At 38.2% G+C, this 21188-nt stretch overlaps 1 protein-coding gene across 6 annotated transcripts in view; it reads right to left on the bottom strand.

Moving 5' to 3' along the window:
* The window catches only part of LOC117421294 (tetraspanin-5), a 51720-nt gene that overhangs the window by 7816 nt on the left and 22716 nt on the right, over positions 1-21188 (bottom strand). For all 6 annotated transcript variants that reach the window (XR_009329547.1, XM_059030472.1, XM_059030496.1 and 3 more), the window contains exons 2-8: positions 16729-16779; positions 9229-9375; positions 7296-7466; positions 6156-6281; positions 5225-5272; positions 3770-3886; positions 856-917 (exon numbers count right to left, since the gene is read on the bottom strand). Coding sequence is in view for 5 of the 6 variants with exons in the window: in XM_059030472.1 (XP_058886455.1) it covers positions 856-917; positions 3770-3886; positions 5225-5272; positions 6156-6281; positions 7296-7466; positions 9229-9375; positions 16729-16779 (722 nt within the window). In the remaining variant the exon portion in view is untranslated. The remainder of the gene's footprint in view (positions 1-855; positions 918-3769; positions 3887-5224; positions 5273-6155; positions 6282-7295; positions 7467-9228; positions 9376-16728; positions 16780-21188) is intronic.

Below are 21188 nucleotides of genomic sequence, written 5' to 3'. Positions count from 1 at the left end.
GCTACATCCAGTGACCAGTGCTTTTCATGTTCAGATACCTACTCAGAGCTACATAAGCACGGCAGAATTTTTTTTCTATTTTTTATGTGCAAATGTTAAAAGTAATCAGGAGTGGTCAGATGTTTTTAAAGTAAAAAAATAAAAAACAGCAGCTCTTGACATTTTTCAGCAGAACAACAAAAACATTCATGAAAATTAATTATATGTATATTAAACTTTGCAGCCACCATCAGCCTGTAATAAAGTGAGTCATCCTAACTGAACAGGATGGGAAAGAGCAGGTTTGTTGTGAGCTGGTGGGTGTAATGATACACTGAAATTGATTCATCTTTACTGTGGACAGACTCATAAAGGCTATGTTTCTGATTTGTTGTCCTTTGTAGTATGAGAAAACCTTTGGACTGGGTGCATTACAGCCTACATGCAAGGGGGATATCCTATCATTTTTAACTAGCCGCAGTGATCCATTAACATTGCCATTTTGTGTTTTCCAACTTTCTTAACTCAATTTTTAAACTTGTAACAGTATCAAATTAATGAGATTTCCAAACATTTTCTTTGTACCAAGTACAGGATTCTACTCAGCAATGTTTAGTGATTTTGTGAGTGTTCCCATTTTTTAAACTAATTTTAAATTTAAATGAAGTATTTGGTCCTTGCAAAGCATAATCAAAAATAGATGTAATTTTGAGTGATTTCCACTAGGTGGCATGCTTTAAAATAATCCTAGAACAGTTCTGAAAATACTACAGTGAAAATAACTTTGCGATTCTATATCAATTTTTGTACTGTATAAATATAAATGCAGTGGCTAGTGTGGTTTTTGCATTTTTACAAATGTTATAGTTATCTCACCAGCTGGCCCTCACAGCCTCAATGTCGCTCACTAGATTCTGTGCCAAGCAGATCCCAAAAATCTGAAAGTTAATAATAGAAAAATAGATTATTATAAGTCACATTAGAACATAAGAAAGTTTACAAACGAGAGGAGGCCATTCGGCCCATCTTGCTCGTTTGGTTGTTAGTAGCTTATTGATCCCAGAATCTTATCAAGCAGCTTCTTGAAGGATCCCAGGGTGTCAGCTTCAACAACATTACTGGGGAGTTGGTTCCAGACCCTCACAATTCTCTGTGCCTCCTATTTTCTGTTCTGAATGCCCCTTTATCTAATCTCCATTTGTGAACCCTGGTCCTTGTTTCTTTTTTCAGGTCAAAAAAGTCCCCCCTTTTAGAATACCTTTTAGAATTTTGAATGCTTGAATCAGATCACTGCGAAGTCTTCTTTGTTCAAGACTGAATAGATTCAATTCTTTTAGCCTGTCTGCATACGACATGCCTTTTAAACCCGGGATAATTTTGGTTGCTCTTCTTTGCACTCTTTTTAGAGCAGCAATATCCTTTTTGTAAAGAGGCGACCAGAACTGAACACAATATTCTAGAGGTCTTACTAATGCATTGTAAAGTTTTAACATTACTTCCCTTGATTTAAATTCAACACTTTTCACAATATATCCGAGCATCTTGGCCTTTTTTATAGCTTCCCCACATTGTCTAGATGAAGACATTTCTGAGTCAACATAAACTCCTAGGTCTTTTTCATAGATTCCTTCTTCAATTTCAGTATCTCCCATATGATATTTATAATGCACATTTTTATTGCCTGCGTGCAGTACCTTACACTTTACTCTATTATTATTTGTTTATTTAGCAGACGCCTTTATTCAAGACGACTTACAGCAACTAGGGTGTGTGAACTATGCATCAGCTGCAGATTCACTTACAACTACGTCTCACCCGAAAAACGAAACACAAGGAGGTTAAGTGACTTGCTCAGGGTCACACAATGAGTCAGTGGCTGAGGTGGGATTTGAACCGGGGACCTCCTGGTTACAAGGCCGTTTCTTTAACCACTGGACCACACAGCCTCCTATTAAATGTCATTTGTCATGTGTCTGCCCAGTTCTGAATGCTGTCTAGATCATTTTGCAACTGCTGCAACAGTGTCTGCCGCCACTCCTATTTTTGAGTTGTTTGCAAATTTAACAAGTTTGCTCACTATATTATTATTATTATTATTATTATTATTATTATTATTATTTATTTCTTAGCAGACGCCCTTATCCAGGGCGACTTACAATTGTTACAAGATATCACATTATTTTTACATACAATTACATTATTTTTTACACATTACTTTTACATACAATTACCCATTTATACAGTTGGATTTTTACTGGAGCAATCTAGGTAAAGTACCTTGAACCTCAAGAGTACAGCAGCAGTGTCCCCCACTTGGGACTGAACCCACGACCCGTCCGGTCAAGAGTCCAGAGCCCTAACCACTACTCCACACTGCTGCCCTACTATACCAAAATCTAAATCATTAATGTAGATTGGGAATAGCAGAGGACCCAATACTGATCCCTGTGGTACACCACTGGTTACCTCGCTCCATTTTGAGGTTTCTCCTCTAATCAGTACTTTCTGTTTTCAACATGTTAACCACTCCCTAATCCATGTGCATGCATTTCCTTGAATCCCTACTGCGTTCAGTTTGAGAATGAATCTTTTATGCGGGACTTTTTTACTAGTGATACCTGTACTCCAAGACAAAAGCAGGCAGGCAGGCCCCAAAGTTTTGTTCATTTCAATGATTGATGCTTTTTAGGTGGACAAGAGTTGTAGAAACCAGTGTCCAGTTGCATCAAACACCTTAAATTATAGTTCTGCTTTAGTTTTCTTTGTTGCTTGAGTCTAAGGGTATTGCAGAAAGTAAGTTAACACATTTAAGTCACTACCCTAGATAAGGGGGAAAGTATCCTCAAGTCTTACATCTAAGCTAATACTGTTTTATGCACCAGCTCCAAGCCCTGTGGCCACCTTCCCAACATAAAGCTCTTTAAATCTAGGCCCTTCTTGTGATAATCCAGAGGCAAATTGATTGTTTAAATGTTGTTGAAACCACCCCTCCTTCTGTTTGCTGCTAAGTTAGTAACACACATATTCCCCACCTAGGATTTAACATATTACAGGCGTTCCTATCATGAAAACATGAGGCATAACATGTTCGTCACTGCTTGTGAACACACTGAATTGTGGCTCTGTTGTCACACACAACTTTTGTGTGACGTTAAACACGACAACATGCAGTGTACAACTTTAGTACGTAGACTAATTCACTACGATAGCATTAACACAATAACATTCCACGTTAAATAATGTACTCATGTGATGTCTGTAACTGGTACAGCTTCTAGTTTTAAATGTAAAAACATGTAAACCCACTGTACAATATAGAAGAATATCACTGCACAAAACCAAAAACAGATTGGTATTATAGTGATTACAGTTACTGAGAAAATGCTTGGACACCTGCTTCCCTGTTTATTGAAAATGACGAAGAAGAATGGCCTCTGGTATCACAGTTTATTTACCACTTACTGGCTCCAACACAACTCACTTAAGCATTACTGCTTAAATAAATCCTTTTAAAAAAGGAACAAAAAAAGAGTTATTTTGTCAATATAAGCAAGCTGGGTAAATATTTTCTATTTACCGCTTTACCATTGCTGCTTGACAACATGACTACCTCATCAAACACACTAGCACTGGCACACATCACGGCTTCTGATTTAACAGTGAATAATTTATTTGGCTGCTTAGGAAATGTGGTCCAGCTTATATTAAAGTTTGTTGCGCATGCCAAAAGGAAACGCTGTTATAAATCAATGTAATCAATGTAAGCTCTAAATGAGCAAACCCCTCTTACCTGTAATAATGCAACTCCAATAAAGATCCCTGCTACTACTGTTAAATTGTCTTGTAGCCACTTCTCAAACTGTGGCACACAGCCCTTGATGTAGATAAAGTTTTGTTGCTCAGATTCCTTCACGTACACCGTAACATAAAGGGGAAAAAGGAAGAATATATATTAGTTAAAACCTTTTTACTAGTTGTAGTAACTCACTTTTTTCTTTAGTAGTTTTGACAGCCCCATGGAAGATTTTAATATGTGGCCACATTTATTATTTTTCTTATCACACATTTGGCCCAATTTTCCATTGTGCTGCGATGATAATGCATAACCTAATTAATTCTGTATGAAATATGTATGTCACTATCACAGTTTCTGTAAATACTGTACATCTGTTTATTTCCCTTTTACCAGAACTACATCTATTTTCATATTGCATATCCATTAGACTGAGAAATAACACAGCCCTTAGTTTCATTGTTAGACATACTGTATTTTTCTTCTCTATCATTTAACATGGTGGTCGATAGCAGTTGAAGGTCCTTATTAGACGATTCACTTCCGACTCACATATTACACATAGTGTAAATTTCAATGGGGAAGCATCTTCGTGAAAACAGCAGCACACAGTCAGAGAATTGCAAAAAATAACCCCCGTACATCAAGCCACTCTGCGCTTGACCTCGTCAAAACCTTTATGTAAGCAAACACATTTGGGGTGGCTGTTAAACACAGCGACATTTAAAAAAAGATGTAGGGTTAGATGTACCTGTGGAGTTTATGATGGTTAGAAACGTGTCCTATGTAAATATATTAGCTATTTCATATGAAGTCATTTCTGGGAGCAACTCTGGCCTAACAGGAAAAGTGTGTGATACCCTCCTGCTACTGTATTTATTACAATACTTTTGAAAATGCATGGTATCCATCAAGTAAATTAACAGTTCAATTTCAAGGGCAGCAGTGTGGAGTAGTGGTTAGGGCTCTGGACTCTTGACCGGAGGGTTGTGGGTTCAATCCCCAGTGGGGGACACTGCTGTTGTACCCTTGAGCAAGATACTTTACCTAGATTGCTCCAGTAAAAAAACAACTGTATAAATGGGTAATTGTATGTAAAATAATGTGATATCTGTATAATGTGAAATAATGTATAATGTGATATCTTGTAACAATTGTAAGTCGCCCTGGATAAGGGCGTCTGCTAAGAAATAAATAATAATAATAATAATAATAATAATAATTTAGTTGCCAGTTTCAAGAACTTGTTCTCCAGATATTATAGACAGACAATCTGCTAAGAACTGTGCACAAAACTGCTGCCTGTTGCTTTAGAACAATCCATCAGTGCCTGGTGCTAGGGCTTAGCTATTGGGAGAGCTGCTGTGCTGCACAGGACCTGAATGACAAGTGATTTAGTTAGGCTTCTTTCTGTTGAAAAGAAAAATAACAACACTTTGGTTGTAGACTTACCACTTTTGCCCTTACATCATAGCCACACTGGGTGTTTATTACATCCTCCTAGAGGAGAAATCATTTAGTATTGATATGTACATTCAAAACAGTATCACATTTAAAATAAAATGTGTTATTTTTCAAATTATGGTTGTTAAACATGGTTGAACTTTATTTCTTAAAATGTTGCCGCTTTTATTCCATATTATGTAAACCATACTGTACTTACTGTTCTAAAGGCTTTTTAATGGTTTTGATACTACTGGTCAAAATTTCATAACAAACACCACTGTGTACTGTATCCTCCTATTAAAATGATTCTATTCGTATTCTGACCAAATGGGCCGGAAAACAGAGAAAGTAATACAGAACTGAGACAATAGGACATGGCAGGTAATTCATTCACGACTTTAGACCTGGCCAGTGGTTTACTCGGTTCATAATTTCATAACAAATACCTATTGAGGTAAATAGACCAGAGGATTGCAAAGAAAGACGTGCAAAATGTCCCTATTTACTACTTCCAACAAGAATGGGGACAGTATTTGGAAACATGAAGACTAATTCAATCTAAATTCTGTGCGCTGCCTCAGCTAAGACAGTATAAATGTTGGTATTAAAACAAAATTCACAATGTCGGCCAATTGCTTGATGTTAAAACAAAATTTGAGGCGCTGCACAAAGGGTGTTTTGTGTCTTCTCTAATGCAGTGCTTTGTAGAGAGTGTGTCATTTTAACATTGTATAAAAACAAATTCATTCAAGAGTTGTAGAACCCGCATTTAGTAATGCAAGTCCTTTTTTAAAGCTAGTTTATATACAGAGCTTTTTTATTCGTTTTACAGGATTAAGAATCTGCTTATAATTGAATGGCAACTACAACACTGAGTGCTTTAGCAGTGAAAAGCAAGTTACAGCATACTAATATAACACTGACAAGGCCAACTTACTGCAGGGTCTTTGGTGCAGCAGGAGAATGGCACGCCGCATCGCTCTCGGCTAGCATTGCTATCTGTGCAGTTGAAGTAAATGTTCAGATTCCAGTCGTCAGCTCCAAATGCACCGCAGCACTCCCACTGTAAAACCAAGGGAATGAAATAGCAGGACTGTCAAATGCAACCAAGCTGCCAGGGTATGTGTACTGCTTGCTCCTTTGCTCTGAAATGTGAGTCAGTCACGTTTTACTACAGCACCAGCACCATGAGGCATTATACAGTAGATTACGGTACATTACAAGGTTCATTTGGGATACAGATGCACAGAAAATGGCTCGTTCAATTCTCCACTTCATATGCTTAGGCTCTCATTGGTCTTTCTAAATACATTTATATCACCTTGAGGGATTTCATTGCCCTTTGAACTATTGATAATTGAAAAAAACTCTTACATTGAGGAAAAAGTAATAGCCCATGTAAAACAATGTACAGTAATGTTGCAAACAGATGTCCGATTTTGAACTAATATGAACCAATACACAATTTAGCAAATTATTAAATACCAGTAGCCAAATTATATACAAAATAACCAACAAAGCTATACTGTGTGATAAAAAAAGAATGTTAGTAACCTACATCACAGCACAATACAAAATTAAAGCTACAAGTCACATGAAAATTAGGACAGGACCTCCATACTGTACATAAATGTAAAAATGTGAGTGTGACATACAGTTCTTCCATATATCCTCAGATTCTGATACTCTCAATAGTGTCCAAAAGAATGTCCAATACTAACCATGTTTCATCATATATTCAGCACTCTAAATGTAAAGCTCTAGTGTAATATGTTTGTTTATGTACAACCATATGCCTCACCAGCAGGGGGACAAAATACAACAGAATATTAATAGTTTTACACTTTATGGATAAGGCCTAATCCCATAATGTTATCTACTTTTATTTGAATTGTTTGTATTCCATATATTGAGTTCTTAGTGAGGAGCCGGGGAGCTGCACGTACACACTGATTATTCATTCAGAGCATCTTTCTGAGCAACAGCCAGGGTGCTGGGTAGAAAAAACAGCAATTACATTCTCCTGCCAGCTTAAAGCATCTCATTTGATTAGTCATCATCTATACAGGCTCCTTACGTATTCCTGGGTGAAATCAATGAGGTTCTGCAGGTCAATATCATCACGGTACGCCCTGATGTTGTTGTTTATGAAGAAATTGAGTTGATCTTTAATCCAGTCTTTGAACACAAAAGCCAGGACCCCTGCAGTCAGCTCCAGGAAGAAAATAATCCCCAAGAAAACGGAGAACTGCAAAGTGAAGAAGACAAACTTCATCAGCACATAAGCCTGCATAAACCTGGGTAGGGCTGGATGATAATGATATTTTCAGTTTTTCATCTAAAAACCATGATTATCTTATATAACGTTTTAACTCCCAATAAATACGACTTTCTCCAGTTAGTAATTCTTCTATACTGCTATTCTAACCCAGTCCCTTAATATGGGAGTGGATTCAAATACATACATTCATGACACATAAGTAGATAACAAGTCTTTCTGGTTATGAATCCTCACGTCCCCACAGTCACAGTCCAGTCCTTTATTCTTTTTTTTTGCCTAAAACAAACAAACCCCAGGATCTTACAGCAATATCTACAGTCCCCAACACACAGCCCTTTTCCATGGCTCTCTCCATCAATTTCCAAGCAGTCTGCTTTGCTTTGATGTACCTCCTAAAGTATGATGACAACGGTAACTAAAACACTCTAAAGCTGCTGGCATTGCACGCATTCATACGTACACATATGCTTATTCTTTCGGTTCCTTTCCTGAATCAACACAGCCAGGTTTTTTTTTTTTTATATCCATGATTCATTTTCCACAGGTTCAACCCAGTCACTGCACTCTGGTCCATAGCCCAATGGAGTTGAACAGACTGGGAACTCTCTCTGCTAGTGCAGGGGGACTGCCAAATTCTTTATATCTCCAGGTTCTCAGAAACAGCTTGATACGTCACTATGCAGCCCAGCAACAACAGATAAAATATACCTCAACAAAACATTACTAAAATAACAAATACATAATTAACAATCCAGAGTATGTGCAATTTCTGGCATGAATGCCAGGTCCAATAGCTTTATTCCTTTCTTGGATCTTCTAAGAGAAAGCTCATCCAAAGGGAAAGCAGCCTCCTTCTATTAGTTTTTTTTCTCTGTTGCTGGAATTTAATCAAAGCAACTGCTCTGGAGACCTAAAGCTTTTTTTTTAGTTTTGTTCTTAAAATTACACACGTAATGTATGTTTTCATTTAATGAAATATTTACACAGATTTACAACATTATACTTGTTGTGCACTTCTGCTACTGTAAGTCTCAAATGTGCAGTTTGCTTCCATTCTCTTCCAGGAAACCTCTCACTGCTTCACTTCCTGGGTCATTTCACCTCAGTAGTGAATTTGGGTCAAGTATATTACTGGCTGCAAAATAAGTCAGTCCTTGAGGAAACAGGTGGTTCTAAGAAGAAATAAGGAGCAGAAAAAACTCTGTAGGTGAAATGACCATGAAAGTGCAATACTATCTGAAAGGAAGGGATTCAACATGAGACCTCTTTAACCTGTTGTATTACCAGATATCCTGTTTAATTTTTCCTACAATACATTTTCAAAACTACACTTTTGAGATCTATAGAGTAAACTGATGAGCATGGTGTGGAGAATGTATGGAATTATTTTGTTAGCTAGAAATTACAGTTTTCATGAAATATGTGTGAAGTGTTCTCAAGATATTGCCTTCGTTAGCCCAACCAGTCTAGTCTAGTCCGGGCTTCAGCAAGGTTGAACAATGGTCCTTCACATACCAGGCACAGCAGAACACCACAGCTTTCTCTTAGAAATGACTTGAGGTCAGAAAGGTATTCTCCGGGCTATCAGCAAGATCAACCCTGCTATTTGTACATACATTTATTTTAGTATTGCTGTAGTACTTATTTCTTGGTCAGCAATTTAATTGGGTGAATTTGTTGCACTTGAAGGTCCAGACAGATGTTTAGCATCATAGCATTGCTGACTTACAAACTTGAGTAGAAATGTGTTTTCTCTCAGGGCCCCGATGCAGCCGGCAAAGCCCAGGATGAACATCACCCCCCCGACCACGATAAAGAGCCATACGGGGTCAAAGCCGCCCATGTCCGTGATGGAGGAGATGTTGGACAGCACACCCTGCACAGAGGTGGGAGAAATAGGATCATCAAAGACTGGACACAGGGGTGTGCAAGAGATTCAGATTTAACATTGTAGTCACTGTCGCTTTTTTCAGATGTTGCACATCATTGGAGTTGTTTTCTTTTAATATACAACACAGAATCTTACTCTAGTTTCTCTTACCATGGCTATTTGGAGTGCAGGGCTTTCAGGGCTCCAAGTAAACTTTTGTATCAGGCTTTTGCTGACTACAAATTGCAGAGATTCTTCTGGTTTGTACAGCTCCCTGTGATGCTTGTACACTGCAGTATCTAACGGTATCGAATCTTACTTATTTATATAAGACGTTGCTGCATTAAATTAACTGTATATTTTCAGCATTGGAAAGCTTTACTTGATTAGTATGAAAAGGTATAGTAACTTTGAGAGAACCATTGACCCCCAAATAATTAAAGTTTACAAATTAACAGGAACAGTAGCATTTGGATTCATAGCATAATTTAATAAAATTTGAAAATGCATTTTGCTAATCTACAATTGTCTGTAAAATAATATCTCCATAATGATGCAGTAAAGTCTATTTTGTGATGTGTTTTTTTTACCCACAGAATTCCATTTATTCTTACATTTTATTAAAAAAAATAATATGGTGGATTTCACCCAATGTAATATCACAGCCCAAAGTTAGACTGTTACATTTATTTGCATATTTCTACGACCTGAGGGTGCAATATCACAAAATACATTTTGTCTATAAAATTGGCTCAGATTACTGACAGAAAGCATAAACACACTAAGATTTTATTTATTTATTTATTTATTTATTTATTTTACCATAGGTTCACAGAATTTTAAATTGTAAATATTTTTTACTGTAGTTAAAAGCTACAATTTCAGCAAGTGATTAATATTGGAAAGTACCAGTTGAGTTTCCAATTTCTCCAGTACAAAGTGTGCCCCAGGGAGCTAATATCCTTTGAGTGGTTGTGGATTTAATCCGTTTGCAGTCCCACCTTTTTTTTTTTTACAGGAACTCTGAGATTTATATATGCACCATGTTGTGATGCTTAATATAATCATTGTTACTGTGTACCACTATTTCCTTGAAACTATTTGAGGGCAACACAAAATTATGCTGACTGGAAACAATTTGTGTGGTGGTGCTACAAGTAGCTACATATATTCAAACTTAAAGTAAAATTTGAAACATGAAAAATGCTAACAACAATCTAAATGATTAATTTATGAACTTAAAAATAATATTTGTGGGCTCCCGAGTGGCGCAACCAGTAAAGGCGCTTCACGTGGAGTGCAGGGTGCTCCCTATAGCCTGGAGATGGCAGGTTCAAATCCAGGCTATGTCATTGCTGACCGTGACCGGAGGTTCCCAGGGGGCGGTGCAAAATTGACCTAGCGCTGCCTGGGTAGGGAGGCAATCCACGGTTCACCTCGCACCAGCGACCCCTGTGGATGATAGGGCGTCTGCAGTGGAGCCATTCAGATCTGTGTTGTCCTCCGGCACCTTAGGTCTGATGGCTTTGCTGTGGAACCGCAGTGCGAAAAATGATTGCTTGGCAGGAACATGTTGTTTCACAGGACGCGTGTTTCAGCCTCCGTTTCCCAAGTCGCCGGGTGGGGGAGGTTGCAGCGGTGAACCGGGAGTAATAATAACACAATTGGTGATTCTAAATTGGGGAGAAAACTGGGTAAAAATCACTGGCTACGACTAAATAAAAAAATAAAAAAATATATATATATATATATATATATATTTTGTTACCAGTTAATATTGACAGTGATTGTAACTGATTTTAACTGTGTAGTTAGTTTCCATGTTTTTTTTTTTAATCACTTCCCAATTATTTAAATGGATGGGTGAATGGATTTATGCCAACAGGGTTGTCTGTGATTTCCTAAAAGGAGATAAATACTACAGTATATTGATAAAAAAAAGAAAATTACAAAAGATAGAAAATACTGTTTAAAATGCCCTATATACACAGTATAAACTACAGAAAACTACATTTTAAACATTCACACATAACAGAGTGAAATATCAGTAAAATAGCACACAGGGCTTGTCATATTTAGTCATTAGATTCATTGTGAATCAGATCATACTTTGGTACATTATTTGGATGATTTTAAAGTAATGGGAGCTCTGTTCTTACTGAATCTAGGTCAACATTCATAGGCTTTTATTAATGTCTATTAGTCAAGCTTGTATCAAGGATTTCCAAAACAACAACTCATATCCCTTGCTGCCTTAGTGTGCCTTGGCTGAAATTGGAGATTTCCACATTATGTTATTTTGTGTATCAGGGGACAAATCTTATGTGCTCGGTTTATTCTAGATGCATTCTGTAAACCAAATGGCCTTGGTAAAAGGCTGAGCAGCCAGCTTTTCTTAATCTTTGCATAAATATAGTGAAATGTCAGATTTTCAGTATACATTTTTTTTAATTTACTTTTGTTGGATTTTAACAGAAATATGTGCACTGGTTCCTGGTTTCTGTTTGATCACTGCTACTCTGTTGAAACTAGTTACTAGAACCCCAAGCTTCCCTCTTTTAACTGGACATTATATGTTGGACTAATGTTTGGGAGGTGAACCAAATATTTTGAGGTCAACAATTAATCTGTTAATATCATTCTGCATTCTGTAGAGCCTAATATAACATCCATTATAAATCATTAAGTCCCATTCAGTCAAAAGTATTTTAGTATATTTAAGCTTACATTTAGTGGTCCTCTTGTTGACTAAGTGCTTAGAAGACATAAAAATCATAACAGACAGTATTAAAAAAAAAAAACACTTTCCCTTAAAGCAGGGGTGTCAAACTCCAGTCCTCGAGGGCCGCAGGGTCTTCTGGTTTTCATTCCAACAAGCTCTCTATTTTTTCTTTTTTTTAATCTGGAATTGTCAATTATTTTTTCTAATTTTCTCCCCAATTTGGTGATTTTTGTAAAAGTTATTGTGAAGGCAAAGGCTCAACCTATATTGTATTGTACTGTTTTGTTTTATTTAAACCTTTTGTTTTGGTCCTTGTGCTGTTGTTGGCTTGTTCCTGTTTCTTTTATTTGTGTAATAAATGTGCGCCTCAGAGTCTCAGCCAGTAACAGCTTGGGCCGTGACGCTATCCTGTCACAGGGCTATTTTTTGCTTCATTGTTCACCACAGACTGCACTTTAAAGTTCAATTATGATCATACTGCATTTGAAAGAAAAGGATCATTGAAGACTTCCGGCAATAAACAGAAACAGGCTGAGGCTCAGGTTTGGTTAAATATCCTGACACATCTGCTACCAAAGAAAACTTTGTGTGAACATCTTGTGTCTGTTTGATATCTATCCTGTACTGTAAATAAGATTGTCACATGGATTTTATAAAACATTTTTCATTCTAAAACATTTGTTGCATCCATGCATAATCTTATTCTATTAGGTGCAATGGCAATAAAACACATTAGGAAGTACGTGATGTTGCTTGGGTATGCTAGAGTTAAGTTTATATATAAGTATAAGTTGATACACTGAATACAATTCTGCAACATATTACTGTGCAGACCACAAATTGTTTTACAAAAGTATTTTATTTACAATTGCCCTCCACTGCTGCTTTATCTATAGCAATTACACTCGAATTGAGCATTAGAGAGACATGCTCATCCTGGAAAGGTCATCATCCACTGCAGCAAGAAAGTACAGTGAATGGCAATTTAACTGAAACGGCTTGTTCGCTATCAATTTGAAGACGACCAACAACTATACTTTTGGGATATGCCTGCCACAGGTCAGATATTTACTGAGCATTTTATGTCAGAGCTGCTGATAGGCCCCTCTGGGGAGTGATGTCCTCGGTCCCGCCTACAATCAGGTAGGTATAAACTAACCTCTCCAGTTGCGTGATTAAATCTTGTAAAAGAGCTCTCACTTCTAGTTTTCTGTTATTTCCCCTGCAGTTTATTGGTGGAAGTCAGCTTGCCACTTCCCTTGAATCAGAAACTCGGCTTCTGAGGACTAAGCCTGAAATGCTGCACCACTGCGCTCCGTTTAAAAAAAAAAAAATCTATCTTTCAACAGCCTACATCGCTTGCCGACTGTAATCTGCTTTTTTCTAACCTACAGCATCTACTGTCTGTGTTTTTCCTCTGCTTTTGCAGCTAAAAACAAAAATTATAATAAAAGAAAGAAAAGAGAGAAAAGAGAGTATTCCTCCACCGGGACCCAGTGCTGACTTGGCCCCACACTCGGTGTGTGCAGCCTAAAAATGATAATAATAATAATAATACCCTACCCTTCAGCTTCTCCTGTGTGTGAGTGTGTCTGTTTGTTTTTCACGGTTTTAAAAAAAATACAACAACGTGTGCTTCCTCCACTGGGTCTGATTCAGCCCACTGTAGAGTAGACTCGCATACACTGACCACCCATCTCGGTGCGCTCGGTCTTAAAATAAAAAAAAAAAAAAAAAGCTCTCTCTTTCTTTCTTTTTTCTGTATACTGTCTGTAGGCAGTGCTCCACATTGCTGCAAGCTGCGTGCTGCTCTGGTTGTGTGACTGCACGCGGTCCAGGCTAGACATCCGGCCCAGTAACCTCGGTGCTTACGCCCCTGGTGTTCGGTGCCCTCAGTGCCTCGGTGCCTTAGAGTCTCGGTGCTTTGGTGCCCTCGGTGTGGACGCTCGGCGCCCTCGTGCCCCTGATGCCCCTGATGCCACAGAGCCTCGTGCCTCTCTGCTTTGGCAGTGATGACTCACTGCCCACTATGGTTCTCCCTCCACCGCTGCGCCGGTTCACTAGGCGTCGACGCCCGAGCCCACTCGTGGCCCAGGACGCTCTTGTACGCATTCCCGCCAATACTGTTGCTCCAGGCCTTCCTAGAGAAAGTTTGGAGAGAAGAGGCGACAGTTCTCCTGGTGGACCCCAAATGGCCCAGGAGAATCTGGTTTGCAAACCACTGACTGCTGCTGCAAGGCCAGCCCTGGAAGATTCTGCTGTGCATGAATCTCCTCAGTCAGGAGAGAGGCACGCTCCAGCACCCAGAAACAGGCAGACTCCAACTGTGGGTCTGGCCCCTGAACGGGACCGTCTGTCAAACCTTAGGGTTCTCAGACACAGTTGTCAGTACACTGCAGAATGCTAGGGCCCCCTCCACAAGGTCATTGTATGCCAGAGGGCATGACCTCAATTATTGCCCTATAGCAATCATCTTACAATTTCTGCAAGACTTGCTAGAGGAGGGTAGATCCCCCTCTATGCTGAAAGTGTACCTAGCAGCCATATCTGCATGCCATGTCCCCATTGACTCATTGTCCCTGGTCGCTCATAAACTAACAACCCATTTTCTAAAGGGCGTGCAGAGGTTACGTCCTCCTAGAAAGGACGTCCTCCCCGAATGGAGTCTAAATGTGGTATTGGAGGCTCTCACTAAGGCCCCGTTTGAGCCTAAACAATCCATAGAGTTGAAATATCTCTCTATGAAGACAGCCTTTTGGTTAGCCATCTCCTCTGCTAAGCGGGTTAGTGAGCTACAGGCTCTATCAGTGCCCATCTCCTGTATGTGTGTTTGGGATGATGGAAACAGGGTGTCGTTACACACAAACCCCGCCTTATGTGGTTACGGCTTTCCACTTGAATCAATCGGTGGAACTAGAGGCTTTCCATCCCCCTCCTTTTTCTTCAGAGGAGAATCAGAGATTAAATTCCCTCTGTCCGGTTCAGGCATTGAGATGTTATGTGGATAGGACGAGAGCGATGCGTCAGTCTGACCAGCTCTTCATCTGTCATGGTGAAAGGACCCTGGGTGAAGCCCTCTCGAAGCAGCGACTGTCCCATTGGATTGTGGATACAGTTTCAACTGCATATACTAATGACGGCCTACCCCCACCTGGGAGGGTGGCCGCACAGTCTACCAGAGAAGTGGCTATGTCATGGGCAGCAGTGTGGAGTAGTGGTTAGGGCTCTGGACTCTTGACCAGAGGGTTGTGGGTTCAATCCCCAGTGGAGGACACTGCTGTTGTACCCTTGAGCAAGGTACTTTACCTAGATTGCTCCAGTAAAAACCCAGCTGTATAAATGGGTAATTGTATGTAAAAATAATGTGATATCTGTATAATGTGATATCTTGTAACAATTGTAAGTCGCCCTGGATAAGGGCGTATGCTAAGAAATAAATAAAAATAATAATAATAATAATAATAATAATAATAATAATAATAATAATAATAATAATAATAATAATAATAATAATAATAATAATGGGCCCTCTTTAGAGGTGCCTCAATGACTGATATCTGTACTGCGGCTAGCTGGGCTACTCTGCATACATTCACCAGGTTCTACCAAGTCAATGTGGTAGATCCCTCTATGTTTTCATTAGGCACTAGGGTCCTTCAGGTTGCACATTCACACCACTAAGATTAGTTTGGTGATAGTCCCTCATCTGCTGTCCACTCACGTTCCCTCACTATGGCTTTGATATACTTATCCAGAAGTATAGTTGTTGGTTGTCTTCGAATTGAAGGTAACGATAGGTTACGGATATAACTCCGGATCCCTGAAAGAGAAGCCGACCAACAAACCTTGCAAAGTCGAATCACTCACATTCGCAGGTTCAATGCGAAAGAGAACGTGTTCTCCGAGAAGTGACTACTTATTCCATAGGCGGGACTGAGGACGTTACTTCCCGGTGAGGCCTATCGGCAGCTCTGACATGAAATGCTCAGTAAATACGTGACCTGTGGCAGGCATATCCCAAAAGTATAGTTTTTGGTCGTCTTCTCTTTCAGGGAATCGTGGTTACATCAGTTTTTGCGGATACCCACAGGCTACTCATCCATCCAAGTGAATGCAGTAAAGAAAAGTAAAAGGGCAATAACCCCATTGCCTGAAGCCAGTGGGAGATAATAGTTAATAGATATTGTATTGCTAAGATGCTTAACTTCATTCTGATTGGAGACAAAGCTAAACACAACAATATTTAAATTATCAGACAAATCCTTCTGATACTTAGAAAAAAATAAGAAATGTAATTAAACATTTCACACACTCCTCTGGGGGTCAGTGAAATGTGGGAAATAAAACTCTTGGAAGATAAGAACGAATAGCTCCACTGGCGATTGTTATCTGTGTCCTGTCTTTTGTTTTTACCTTGTCTGGTTCTATTCCTTTGGGGTGACTTAATTCTGCAATGCAAAGTAATGAGGGGGTTTTGTAGTCTAGCAAATGGCAAATAAACAGTAGAAATGAAAGAGATGCTGTATCTCAAGTCAGACCTTCCTGTGTAAATGATTTTGAAAGCCTGTAGGTAAAAATCTCCCCTAACAATTGAATCAATTCCAATGGAAAAAAAAACATAACAGAGAGAGATTTACCTTTTCACTCCATGCCCACAGTCCAATTCCAAGGAAGGCTACTCCAAGCAACTGTAACAAACAAAAAAGATAACGAAATTCAATGACAGATACACAATTTTGTTAGTTAGCTCTCTGAGTATAATATTGTGAGTGTGTTTGTACGCGTCTTTAAAGTAAATAAGTAAAGTAAATAGGGACATTTTGTCCTGGCAAAAAGAAAACAATTTGTAAATAGTCTTTGTTTAAGGGATTTGTGTGTGAGTGGGGAATGGTTAAACACGAAATAATCTATATCAGAATTTTGAAATAGCCCTTTAAAAAAGATAGAGTCCCCACCCATCATTTATACCTAACTAAATAACAAGCACAACAGATAAACCAGCCTGAAGGATCCCATGGCAAACATAGACTTTCCTAAATTCAGGTTAGTAGTAATTGGAAGCTATGGGAGTCCCCATTTCACTAGTTCAGTAAGGTAGGTCAGTGAGACAAATATTTTTGTAAAGATAATACTATTGTATAAATAAACAGACCTCAGTCTCAACAGACTGGACAAATGTTTCAGGAGGAAAAGTCTACCCGAGAAGAAGTTGTATTAACCCTGACTGGTGATGAAGTCATGGCACCTCCATGACAGCACAGTGGCCACTAGCACCATCCTAAGGAACTGGCTGAGCTCTGCCTCAAATGGAAGAGTGCCTCCTATTGAACCACAAACAATATTTACAACATTTTCCTTGGAGGTCCCCCATCTAAGCACTAACTAGGCCCAACTCTTGATAGCTTCTGAGATCTGACAAGGTCAGGTTCCAAAGTTGTATGGCTACAGACAGATATAACATTAATCCATTATCTCTTGTGCCAGCTTGAGGATTGTTTAAGTTTTTAGCAGTCTAACAGTCACATTGAGGAAGTAGATTACTAGATAGCAGATCTGTAATTCAGGCAAACAGGTCTGTTTTTTTTTTTTTTTGGAACCTCCCATCCAAAGGACAAATTGTACTTCTGCAAATTGTTTTCTATAACAATGGTAAAAATGACATTGGGAATATTAAATATGCATTCTTGTTATCATCGAAATGTCATACTGTCGCTATGGACTGTTGAGTAGTGAGACCCACAACTCACAAGAACAGTGTATCACCTTCAGGTGGGTTATTTTTTATATACCTAATACAGTACTTCTGTTTTTAATTGTATTTAGATTTAGATTTGTCAGGTCTTCTCTACCTAAATCAGTTATAACAACCGTGCCATACAATAGTACTGTCAGTGTTTCTACCAATAAGTATGTGGCTATTCAAATGTAATACATTTTAAACTATGACAATGTGGTATAGAACCCTAACCCTAATAATGGGATGGATTGTACTCTGTATTTAATAACAAGTTATGCATCCATTACCGATAGCCATTTTAAAGACCTTCATTTAGATATCTGTAGCCATCATGATTAGCTACTTGTAAGCTGGTGCGTTGCCAGCCTGCACTCTGCAAGGCACAGGAAATTCACTTCCGACAGTCTGGCATTACCCCACATCAAGGAAGACACTGTCCACATGATGCCTTGGCACCAGACTGGCAGAGCAGAGAAAGCAATGATGTTAGTGGGTTGAAGTGAACTCATCAACAACTGAAATACAGGCTTTTTTGGTACTGCACTGCAACTGCAAGCTGTAGAATCGAAGAATATAGAATGTCTACTTGCAGTCAAATAGTGTAAAATAGCATTATTATGGATTTTTTTCTATTGTTCCAATGTTAAACTAGAAATGGGACAACAGTTTAAAGCAATGTGGCAGGAAAAGGGTTATGTTTTTACTGCACAACTCTGGTAATGGAAAGTAAGCAAGAAAATCAAATAATACAACTGTGTACCATTAACATTAAGACAATAACTCAAAGTGTACTGTTTCTATGCAGATGTGGCGTTCTTAAACATCTCCCTTACATTTTAACATGACTTAACTGGAATGAGGAAGGTTGCTCAGTTCAGCCAAAGTTGGACATAAATTACAGTTTACTGAAAGAATTTCCAGACATCTGAATTTTGATTGTATAGGGAATGTAATAACATTCTTTCCAGCAATGCATCTGGAACTGCCTAGCACAAATGAAAGGAACATTTGTATTTAATAAAAAAAAAAAAAAAAAAAAAATCAAAAGGTGAAGGATTTCCATTTTATACAGAAAATGAATCTGCTGACAGAAACAGCTGTCCGTTTTCAAGATGCCCCATATACTGCTAATATATTTTATTTTATTGTTAAAAGCACTACAGAAACATTGAATCTAATAATTGTGGAAAAAAGGATTATAAAAAGGTTTGAAAAACAACTGTTTCCTTGAGAAGAATCTAATGCAAAATTAACCAAATAACTTCCAAAATAACTAACTATCTAAATAACCAATATTATTCACTGCTATACATTTCTTTACTGATATACAATCCCAATAAAAACAGAATTAGACCAGACTGGCCTGGCGAAGGTATGGATCTATTACACTGTGCAGTAGAAGAAATGAACAAGACAACAAAAAACAACCCTTATGCATGAACCCATTATGCTACACAGCAACAGATGTGTAACAAATGTCAATTATCCTTTAATTGTGTAAAAGAGCGCCTGGTCTAGCCTTCATGCATTAGTGCAGTCTTGTTAAATCTTGGGTCACTGTCACCTACACTCACAGCATGAGGAACAACGCTTTGTAACAAAAGTTCCTGAAAAGTTACATCAGATATTAGTTGGATATGTCCCCTACATGCGAACACATTGCAGCGGTGTTGACTTTAGCATTCACTGAAGTTCATTTTTTCTCCAAAGAACAATTACACCCCCTTCTATCCACAAGTTCAGCAAGGTTGTTTTTAATATTGTAATCAAGAAAAAAAAAATATATTGTTCTCATTCATGTTAACAATTACAGGACAAATCCATGCCTGGGCAAGAGGATGATGTGGGGACTGAATGGATTCCCATTATGAGACAAATATGTGGATAAACTTCATGCTGTTTTGAAAGGCAGAACATTTTCACAGTAAGCCTTTTGTGAGAAGAAACAGTATCCTCACTGTAGAAAACACCAGTCCAGTCATTTACCCTTTTATCTTTTACAAGTAGAACCTTAATGTGCAGTAATAACTAGAGCGGGAAGGTTTTATAAACAAAGATATGTTTTAATTTGTCACACTTGAGAATTATTGTATTTCTTGTTCTTATTGTATGACTTATATTGTAACACTTGAATGTATTTGTATTTGCTTGCGATTGTAAGTCGCCCTGGATAAGGGCGTCTGCTAAGAAATAAATAATAATAATAATAATAATAATAATAAAGACCAAGCATCCTAAGGGATAATGTATGGAGAATGGCATTCCTGACTGAATAGAGGTGCAACACCACAACATCGCAGATCAGATTTCAATTCTTTATTATTTAAACAGAACCATTTTAAAACACATTTTAAATAATATAAAGCTTGCAAGGTTTTTAGGCAGGAAACCTATAGTATCATTAATACAGTTCCTAGTACATCACATTTATTCATTGGTCAAACTACAAGCCAAATACCGGCAAGTTCCCATCAGCCTATTAGGTATATAAACCTACTTCGTAAATGCAGTCCTGCCATGCTTCGAATTATCACCTCACTCCCAGCCTTGTCCGGAGAGGGGGAGTATAAGATGCTCCTCTGCCTAATATTTTCTGTTCACCAGGTTGAACACATCGCACAGATTTATTATTTTATTCTTTGTTTTTTAGATGAGGCTGTGCGCCAACTATTTTTATTCTACCACTGTTTGGGTTCAGTGTTTTTGGAAATCTGTAAGATTTTGTCTTATAATAAAGGTGGTTATTTAACGCAAGATTGGACAGTGCACGTAGAGATGTCCTTGACACGTGTGCAGATCAAATAACTACACTGCAGAGTAAACTCCAGCTTCATTGAAAAAAAATTAAACTGCATCAAATTTGGGATTAGTTTCTAGTGTGAACAGAATACGGATTTGACTACCAGATTTAACTCCTGGATTCATTTTGTTCAAGTGTGAAAACAGTATAACACATCTCACTGTTTTAAATTATATAGACATGATACTGGCTTTTTAATCTACTTCAGACAGCAGAACTTGTTGACAAACAGAACAACCTTAAATTATAAACAGAGAGCTGGGTGTACATATTTTGTTACCAATTTATTTCCTTTGAAGAATAATGGAATCTTTAGAGGCTTCTGGATTTCTTCTCAGGATGACTGGAACTGGAGTTAAGAATCCCTGGGCAACACCTCTGAGTATAAGTTATTACAAAGGATATGGGAGCAGTGATACTAATTACAAAAAATGTGTCTCTTAATATATCTTGGATTTCCAACTTCAAACACAAATACACAAGCTGACCCAGCTAAAAATAAGCTAAACCCTGATTATGGCCTCAGCCTTCAGATCAAAACCCTATCTCCTGGTGCTAGA

The sequence above is a fragment of the Acipenser ruthenus genome, chromosome 1, assembly GCF_902713425.1.
Source record: "Acipenser ruthenus chromosome 1, fAciRut3.2 maternal haplotype, whole genome shotgun sequence".
Taxonomy (NCBI): Eukaryota; Metazoa; Chordata; class Actinopteri; order Acipenseriformes; family Acipenseridae; genus Acipenser; species Acipenser ruthenus.
This window is presented reverse-complemented; position numbering and strand designations above follow the sequence as displayed.